Source organism: Zingiber officinale, chromosome 11A (genome assembly GCF_018446385.1).
Source record: "Zingiber officinale cultivar Zhangliang chromosome 11A, Zo_v1.1, whole genome shotgun sequence".
NCBI classification, from domain to species: Eukaryota; Viridiplantae; Streptophyta; class Magnoliopsida; order Zingiberales; family Zingiberaceae; genus Zingiber; species Zingiber officinale.
In genome coordinates, this window is record NC_056006.1 from 81,141,824 (window position 1) to 81,151,913 (window position 10,090).

The 10,090-nt window shown below is 40.6% G+C and overlaps 1 protein-coding gene across 1 annotated transcript; it reads left to right on the forward strand.

Annotated features, from left to right (window-relative positions):
• The first annotated feature begins 690 nt into the window (after nt 1-690).
• On the forward strand, nt 691-4,904 carry LOC122032604 (phosphate transporter PHO1 homolog 1-like). The gene is made up of 14 exons (XM_042591915.1): nt 691-1,213; nt 1,342-1,642; nt 1,731-2,124; nt 2,206-2,254; nt 2,343-2,414; nt 2,506-2,635; nt 2,718-2,838; nt 2,922-3,171; nt 3,360-3,464; nt 3,553-3,597; nt 3,680-3,832; nt 3,901-4,179; nt 4,322-4,458; nt 4,543-4,904. Exons 1-14 carry the CDS (start codon nt 983-985, stop codon nt 4,628-4,630), a joined length of 2,355 nt encoding a protein of 784 aa, XP_042447849.1. The 5' UTR covers nt 691-982; the 3' UTR covers nt 4,631-4,904.
• Nucleotides 4,905-10,090: the final 5,186 nt, after the last annotated feature.

Sequence of the window (10,090 nt, forward strand, 5' to 3'; positions counted from 1 at the left end):
TTAAGAATGGATAAAGCAAAGGCATCCTTTTTTAGAGTGGGAGAGTCCTCTAAAACTCCAATTATTGTTACCTTCTTCCCCTGAGTGAAGGTCCATCTGTAAATCAAATCTTAAAGGAAGCTTAAGAAAACATTAATTGGTTTTGTGTCTTCTTTGCAAAAGTAGATAGTGGCTAGGTCATCGTGAGATTGAAAGCAAGGAGAGCTTTGTAACATACTTTTAAAAAAACTAACAACTTTTTGTTTGTATCAGCCTGTATACTCTTAGGTCTCTGCTTACACATCTCCATGGCCTAGTTCAAACATGTAGTGTAGTAAAAAGATAATAATCCTCGCTCCGTGACTCTGTTAGATAGTCTTATACGATTTGAAGGAAGCTAAATTACAGGAGATTTCATCCAACAGAGTGAGCTTTTACATGAACAGTCAAATAATCCGCGATATATTTTGTACAAATTGAGAATCAACCTTATAATCTATTGCAGCAACACTACATGTAAATATCAACAACACTACTACATGTAAATATCAATTGTTAATTTGTGGGACTAATTCAATTACAGTAAAAAGATGATTAAGTTTATTCTAAACGTTTCTCACAGTCCGTTCCTAGATTATAGCAGCCAGTGGTATGGTGACTCCCCAGCACCACGCCAACCTCCGGTCCCGCAGGCCTCGTTCGTCCTCCACTCAGCAAATCTTATTCGACCACCATCGCAAGCCTCCGATCCTCCAGCTCCTCCTCCTTTCTTCTACCTTCCTCTCTGGAGAATCCTTGCCCCCGCCATGACTCCAAGTGGAGCAAGGTGCTCGGTATATTAACACGAGCCTTATGCATGGGATATCTGAGAATGTGCTGTTCCCCAACACCATCAGTTGATGCCCTCCCTTCAGATATATATATACCTTCCACTGCCCTCTCTGCAAACACCCACCCTCGCACCGCTTGGAATTTAGAAGCGTAGTGGGCTGACGACGGGGAGATGGTGAAATTCTCCAAGCAGTTTCAGGGCCAGCTTGTGCCGGAATGGAAGGAGGCCTTTGTCGATTACTGGCAGCTCAAGAAGGACCTCAAGAGAATGCATGTCTTTAATGCTAACAATGGACCTAGTAACATGAAACCGCAGCCTGCTTTTGCCCGGAGGCTGGTTTCCCAGTTGAGGAAGCTCCCTCTTTTTGGCCCCGATCGGCACAAGGACCATGAAGCCATTCAGGCATGGCATTGTCTTTGTCTCTGTACCTCCTCTGTTTCTCCCTTTCTTTAACCTTTTTGTCCCCCTCGTAGTTCCTCACTTCCTAGTTGCGTTTCTGCTGCTATCAGTATCGTCTTGTAATGATTCAGGTCCATAAGAAGCTCACGATCTCAGAAAGCAGGGGAGTCATGTATGAAACCGAATTGCTCGAGGAATTCGCAGACACTGATGCAGCAAAAGACTTCTTCGCGCGGCTCGACCTTCAGCTGAACAAGGTGAACAAGTTCTACAGCGCCAAGGAAAAAGAGTTCCTGGAGAGGGGAGAGTCCCTAAAGAAACAGATGGAGATCCTCCTTGAGCTCCAGGCCGCTCTCAAGAACCAGAGAGGGAGAATCTCCTCGACTAATGACGCGAAGGATGATTCTTCCATTTCTTGCTCAATTTCATGCGGTAGGAATACCACATTGCATATGGACAAATTTCTCGAGAGAAGGTATATTGTGTCGCTCACAAGTAATTTCTTGATTTTTGGTGACAGAAGAAGACTCGACAAGGAGCACCAAAGTTGAAGAGGAACAAGACCAGCCACAGGAGATCCTATCAAGTGAATTAGAGAGGAGCCCGTTCGGGTACTCTGACTCTGGTGACTCGGAGAAGGTTCAACTGGAGGAAGTCAAGCTGAGGAGTCTCTCGGCCAGGGTATTCAGCTGCCAGGGCAAAAACCTAAAGATCAAGATACCCTTGACCACCCCTTCAAGGACCTTTTCTGCCTTGGCTTATTTGTTTATGGAGGACTTTGGTGGTAACCAAGCAAGGAAGTGTGGCCCTCACAAGCTCAACATCAACAAGACCAAGCTTCACCATGCAGAGAAGATGATCAAGAGAGCTTTCATTGAGCTCTACAAAGGACTGAACTACCTCAAATCATACCGGTGAGTAACAAGAAAGTCAGTATAGTTTATCTATATTAGACTTTGCTTAGAACTTGGATGATGTTTCTTTTGTAATTTCAGAACTCTGAACATGTTAGCTTTCGTGAAGATCCTGAAAAAATTTGACAAGGTATTCATTGTTGATTAGAGTGTCTCCCGTGGCAAACTGTTGAAAAATATACATTTCTGTTAACTCTGTTATTTGATCTCTCTTGCAGGTGACAGGGAAGGAAGTCCTCAACATATACCTCAAAGTGGTCGAGAGTTCCTACTTCAATAGCTCAGACATGGTATTTCCACGTTTATATATATATATAAATACTATGATTTACCTTTCAAAAACAATTTTAGTTCTAACAAGCAACTCCACGACAACGCTAGGCAATGAAGTTGATGGACGAAGTTGAAGAACTTTTCGCCAAACATTTTGCTGACGACGACAAGCGCAAGGCGATGAAGTACCTCAAGCCTCATCAGCGCACAGAATCTCATTCTGTCACCTTCTTCATTGGTAACTAATCGAAAATCACAAAGCATTTGTTACAACTTGAGGTCATCAAGACCCGTAAATATTGTTCTATTTGTTCAATCAGGTCTCTTTACTGGATGTTTCATTGCATTGTTCGTTGGATATTGCATAATGGCACACATAGCAGGCATGTACACTGGGCAATCGGACACTATCTACATGGAGACTGTGTACCCTGTGTTAAGGCAAGTAGTTTTCTAATTCCAAGCTTAGAACTTTAGTTAGGCGATCAGTTCATTCAAGAACAAATCCGTTTGGACAATTGCAGCATGTTTAGCCTCTTGTTCCTGCACGTTTTCCTCTATGGCTGCAACATCTTCATGTGGAGGAAGACACGCATCAACCACACCTTCATATTTGAGTTTGCTCCGACCAAAGAGCTCAAGTACAGGGATGTGTTCCTGATATGTGCCACTTCTATGACTGTAATCGTAGGGGTCATGTTTGCACACTTGAGCCTTGTTGCAAGAGGATACTCTTCCACTCAAGTCCAAGCAATCCCAGGCTTCCTGCTTTTGGTAGATAATTCTATGATTGCTCATTATACAGTTTGATACTTCTCTTTGGAATATTTTCAGCATCAAATAACTTAATCTACTGTTATTAGTTGATAGAATATTTTGATGTGGTGGATAAGGTTAATAATATTCTTGCCATAATGCACTCAAGAGCTTGAGAATGATAAGATGCTTCTTGTGTCACACAGATGTTCCTAATAGTGTTGTTTTGCCCAGTCAACATTATCTACAAATCTAGTCGCTACTGCTTCCTAAGAGTCATTAGGAACATTATCTTGTCCCCTTTGTACAAGGTATACATCTCTACTTAATTAGTGAACAATAGTTCCCTTCCAAGTATTCATTTCTCTGTCTAACCCAGTTTCCACTTGCAAATTTCAGGTGGTCATGGTGGACTTCTTCATGGCTGATCAACTTTGCAGCCAGGTATAATAGTATATTAATCAATCATTCAAAAATGGCATTATCAAATTGCTATCCATTAACCATATCGTTTGCTGAAAATTAGGTCCCAATGCTCAGAAACATGGAGTATGTGGCATGCTACTACATAACTGGGAGTTATAGAACACAAGACTACGGGCTTTGCATGAGATCCAAGCATTGCAAGGACTTGGCGTATGCTGTCTCCTTTCTTCCTTACTACTGGCGAGCCATGCAGGTTTAATTAGTTTCGCACACTCTCCTCCTTTCTATCCATCTGGATTCTGATATGGTCTGGGCGTGCAGTGTGCTAGAAGATGGTTTGATGAAGGAGAAACAAGCCACTTGATCAACCTGGGAAAGTATGTTTCAGCCATGCTGGCTGCTGGTGCCAAAGTAGCTTATGAAAAGGAGAAGAGTGCAGGCTGGCTTGCACTTCTTGTAGTAATCTCAAGTGCTGCCACTGTGTACCAACTGTACTGGGATTTTGTTAAGGATTGGGGATTGCTCCAACTCAACTCCAAGAACCGATGGCTTCGGAATGAATTGATCCTCCGGTGCAAGTTTGTTTACTACTTATCGATGGTATGTCATGAGATCATATACACTAATCACATCTAATGAAGTCTTAAGTATGATATCAGTTTGTTTATCTCAAACACAAATTACCACACCATAATTTTACTCACGAGATCAACGACGAAGATGTTCCACAATAAATTTGCAGGCTTTGAACTTTGTTCTACGGGTCGCTTGGTTGCAAACAGTTCTGCACTACAACTTTGCGAGTTTGGATTACAGAGTGACTTCATTCTTCTTAGCAGCCCTCGAGGTGATTCGGCGAGGGCATTGGAATTTTTATAGGTAAATTTTTTAGAAGAAAAAAACTTTTCTTTTCTATTGTTGTTTTCTTACTTAAATGTTAATCTCTACTGATCGATGTTTCAGGTTGGAGAATGAGCACCTGAACAATGCTGGAAAATTTAGGGCTGTTAAGACAGTTCCACTGCCTTTTCATGAAGTGGATCAGGATTAGCAGACGATAACACAAGGACTATATATACACCCAGTTCAAGCGTATTGGAGAATACCAACTCAATGAGCAGGAATTTGTCGATAAGAAGTCGATTCTACCAACTTGATGTCAAGCATATTACTTGTATACACAAATTCATTCTCAAGGGTATAAAGAAGCCATCGAGGATCACTGCTTTGCATCCCCACCTTTTTTCTGACTAATTGGCACTTGCTGATGAATGTTTTGTAACAAATGGGACAACTTTTCCGGTCCTCATTAGATTAAATTCGAATTGTTTCCAATGCATGATCAAGGTTTCTATAATGATCTCTTCTTAGATCGCCGACGAGTGAACTATCGGTGAGTTTGTGTTGATGTTGACTAAGTCGTCAATCACCTAGGGGCAACAAGGATTTGTGGAAAAATCTAGCGGAATCTAGAAAGGAGAAACAAAGGAAAGAGAGAGTTAGAATGATAGACGGGAGGTGTCTCGGCTCTGCTACTTCAATATTCAAGTCATTCTTTAGTAGAGGAAAATGGAGAAGAAGAGTAGTAAAAGTTGCTTAGGTTTAGAGAGTTACCCCCTATGCCCGTGAGGACCAGTGACCTTTTATAAAGTTGTGGTTATGCTCTCGCATTCTTCTCATATTTCGAGATCTGTGCTTACATTACCCATGTTTTCTGAAATAAATAGCTACATTGCCCACCTATTCTAGGTTAAACGGTTATGTTTCTCATGTTCTTCAGCGAAAAATAGCTGCGTTGTCCATAGCTTTCATGAGCAACTACTCAATGTCTTGACTGTCAGAAGTCAGGTGTATCCGTCACCGGTCTGGATCTGGAAAACCTAGAGTTGAGGAGTACGTGGAGTCGGATGTTGGTGCAGGTTGTACTAATAATCAGGTTTTGAAATATGACAAATAAGTTAAAGTTAGATGTACTGTTTGTCTAACCTTTTTACCGAGTATGCAGAACTGAAAAATAGAGACCTAACACCAGACTGAAGTCCAGTTAAGTTTAGAGGACCTGATAACTGACATGAAATCTAAATAGATCAAGGAGTGACATGATATTTAACAAGAAGTCCAATTGGGTCTACAGGATCTGACAACTAGCTGAAGTCCAGATAGGACATCTGACAGGAAGACCTGGTGAGTTGAAGAGTCAAGTAGGTCTGCAATGGTAAGTGAGATAAGTACTAGAGGAGAGAGTTCAGTGAGGGTGAGTCCCAGTTAGGGGCTATAGGCGCCGGTTCAGCTTAGAGTCATTTTGGAAGTCTAAGCTGAGACCATTACTAGATTCTAGTCTTGAGAAAACAGAATATAATTAATAATCATTCTGTTTATTTTAAATTGTCCTAACTCTATGTTGCAGAGTATTTTTACTAACACTTTGATGTTGGAAAAAAAACTGGAAGAAGACTGTCTAGGCGCTTGGAGGTCTGGGCGCCCAGAGTTACTCTAGGCGCCCGGACAAGGTGGGTATGGCAGGAGGCGACTAGCTGAGGTGGCGGTCGCTGTTTGGCATGCACACGTCATGGTTCAAGTGCCTAGATGGGTCCGGGCACTCGGAGGTGGATAAAGTTTGCAAGATAAACTTTCGACAAGGTGCGGCCATGTCAGGACACTCCAAGCGCCTGGAGAGGAGCTCTAGACGCCCTGAACAACCTATATAAGCAGCTTCAAAACACTAATTCCTATGACTTCATAATCACGCGCTGCTCTAAAAAGGTCTTGGGGATACAGAAAAGCTGATCTGACAAGCTACACTCGAGTCTTCCATCTTTGTATTGTCGGTATACTTTTATTTCCTGCAGTTTGTACTTAATTTCTGTATCTATTATTCATGATTGTAGTGATTGTCCAACAAAAGCACTCAACGAGTGCAAACCTTGAAGTAGGAGTTGTTGAAAGTGTCTTATAATCATAAATTGGAAATGTTCAGTGTCACTAGAGATGTTGTTCACCGTCTTTAGATCATAAAGTGGAGATATGGAGTCGGATGAAGCGTGGAGTTCGGGATTGCATGGAGTTGAAGATTGTACGGAGTTGGGGACTGCGTGGAGTCAGAGGCTGTACAAAGTCAAAGACTGCTCGGAATTGAGGGCTGCATGGAGTCGAGAAATGCATGGAGTCAGGGATGCATAGAGTCAGAGGCTCGAGAGCTACATAGAGTCAAGGACTAAGTGGAGTTAGAGATTAGAATTTTGTTGACTTTGACCTCCACCTCAGTAGGACTATTGGCTTCCCCTAAACTATGTGGTACGCTCCAATTATCTCTCATATCACCAGTCTCCCTTTTAAGTCTAGTAAAAAAAGGTAGGAGTCCAATTGATTGAACTGTTGTGTGGTCAAATAAGGGGGTTCCACTACAAAAAAAACATGCGAATAATGACGAAATCTCCGGCTGAAATTGATTTCAATCGGTAATTACCGACTGAATTTAATGCAGTCGATAGGTACCAACTAAATTTAATTCTATCAGTAATTACCTATTAAAATCAATTTCAGTTAGAGATTACCGACTGAAATCAATTTCAGTCAATGATTACCGACTGAAATCAATTTCAATCAGTGATTATCTACTAAAATTGATTTCAGTCGGTAATCTCCGACTGAAATTGACACTCAGTCGGAGGTTTACCGACTCAGTTGGGTGTGTATTCAGAGTTTGTCAACAGAATGTAAATTCCATCAATAATTCCAAATAGAAATTAGGGCACAACCTTTCTCTCACGCACACGACCTCCTTCCCTACGATCGACAAACACTCTCCTGTTCCTAGCGAATGCTTCTCTGCTATCGGCAAACGCTCTCCTGTTCTTGGCCATCGGCTCTCCTCTCCTGTTCTCGACGACTCTAAGTACGCTCTTCTCTTCCTCCCTCCTCTCTTCCTGTCAATTTCTCATGTGCACGCGAGCCCTTAGGCCTACTCGCGGTTGGTCAGCCTGCCTACTCGTGGCCAGTCGGTCGCTACAGTGGCCTGCTCGCGGCAGCGACCGGCCAACCGTCGCAGTGGCCTGCTCACGGCCGGCTGGCTACCGTAGTAGCATGCTCACGGCCATCGACCATCGCTGTGGCCTTCTCGCGGTCGGTTGGCCGCCGCAGTGGCCTGCTCACGGTCGGCTAGCTCCGTAGTGGCCTACTCACGGCTGACCGGCAGCCACAGTGGCCTGCTCATGATTGGCCAACCGCTGTAGTGCCCTGCTGGCGGCCAGCAGCCAGTCGACCGGAGGGGCTTGCTCACAGCCATAGTAGGGGTCTGCTCACAGTCTCGACCGACCACCGCAGGAGCCAACTCATGGTCGTGACCGACCGTCGTAGGGGCCTGCTCACCCGACCATCGTAGGCACTTGCTCAATCATAGAGATCCTTAATAATTTCATAAATATTTGTGGCTAATATCTATTTGTTTGAAGCTCTTTAAACTCATGTAGAGGATCTCAAATATTTGAGACAAACAAAACTTAGATGTGATGTTCAAGTGGATTTGGTGGTTTGCATGTCCATTATTCTATAGATTAGATTTGTTTTACTTGCATTATCTTTTATTTATTAGAGTTAGTTTCATTATATGTATTACTCTTTCATTTAATGATACCCTAAGCAATAACATGGGTTTATTAGAAATTATAAGTTTATAATGATACCCTAAGCAATAACATGAAATTCTAAGTTTGTAATGATACCCTTAGTAATACCATTATATTCTAAGTTTATCATTCATTTGCTTTAGTGTAGAGGAGGTTTCGGTAATATGATATGAAGATCATGAGATGAATTTGAGCTCAAGATGCTTTATTTAAGGTTATTTCAAATGATACAAATTTAATAATGTTTCAAATTATATTCTTATTTGGTAACAATGTATATGAACAAAGCTTGGATGTACAATCGATTAGAAATGAGTTTATCAAAGATGATTTTATTACTGAATTTAAATAGTTTGTAAATTTTGCTAAAAGTCATCCATAATATATAAATGGTGTCGAGTTATGATTTCTGTGCAATCATAAAAAATATTAAAATAGGGTTACATATGAGATATTAAAATAATTTTGTGACAAATTACTATAATTGGTACTGACATGGAGAGCCTTATTTATATGAACCAATTGGGTCTTCTAGTGGTTCGTCATCTAGGACAACTGCTATCGCTCCTAAAGCATCAACAAATATTGATATTACAATGCAATCAATGGTTCAAAATGCGATGAATGTAGTTGATTATTCTAATATACATGAAATAACAACACCTGAATATCAACAACTATATGAAATGTTAAAGGCTAGTGAAAGAGAAGTGTGAGAAGACATTCCTTCTAGTCATTCTCAACTAACAACTACTACAAGGTTATTAATTTAAATATTTCGAAAACGACATCTCATTGGAGTTTGCTTCCGTTAATGATTGACATAATAAATTGATTAGTTAGGGTTAGGTAGTTGCTGTTTGAGAAGATTAATGTAGATAGAAGATGAAGATAGTGATCGAATGAATTGTTACATCCCTCTTTGTATTTATCGATGTGAAAATGTGCGATTTGCACTTAGACTTGTCAGATATGTGACATCATGAGCATGGAGGAGGTATAATGTCATCCTTGATTCCCCACATGGAAACATCTTGATTACTTTCCTATGTGGAACCACGTGTGATACTCAAGAGATTATGATACTCAACAGACAACATTTTATTCTTATCTTATTGTTAACAGTCAAACCTAATCACCATGAAGGAATGAAATGTTGCTTCCAGAGCTAAATGAAATATGGAATGTAGGGTTGGTAACTTATGATGTTGCAAGGAAAATTAAGTTTGCATTGCATGCTTCCTTATTATGGATGATCAGTGATTTTCCAGGATACTTAATGTCATCGAGATGGAGCACGAAATGGAGTGTAAATTATGACAAAGTCCGTGCATTTTCATTACCATTACTTACCTTACAATAGGAAAGTTTGATTTTACCACCTTTTAGAAATAAGAAAAATTTTCTAAAGAATATTGTAGTCGATCCTCAACACCATGTTTGTGAAGAAATCATCAAATAGATAGTTATGGATTTCTCCTAGTATCCTTGATAAAAGGATATGCAAGTGTGGTTGGAAAAAGGAACATTTTTGGAGAGTATCTGCTCCTACTACAATATATAGATGTATCACGAGAAAAATGATACAGGAAAGAACTAAGGACACTACAAAATCACATGAGGAATTAAAAGAACTAGTCATCAGACCAGAGTTGTATTAGAATGAAACAACTAATAAATTTCTAAAAGTTTGTTATACATTAGATAAAGATGGTAAACAAACTTTATGTAGTTGGTTTAATGAAATCAAATTCCCAGATGGATATGCTTCAAATATGGCTCGATGTGTGGATATGAACAAGTTAAAGATGTTTGAAATGAAAAGTCATGATTGTCACATGTTTATGCAAAGACTTATTTTAATAGTTTTTCATGATTTACTTCTC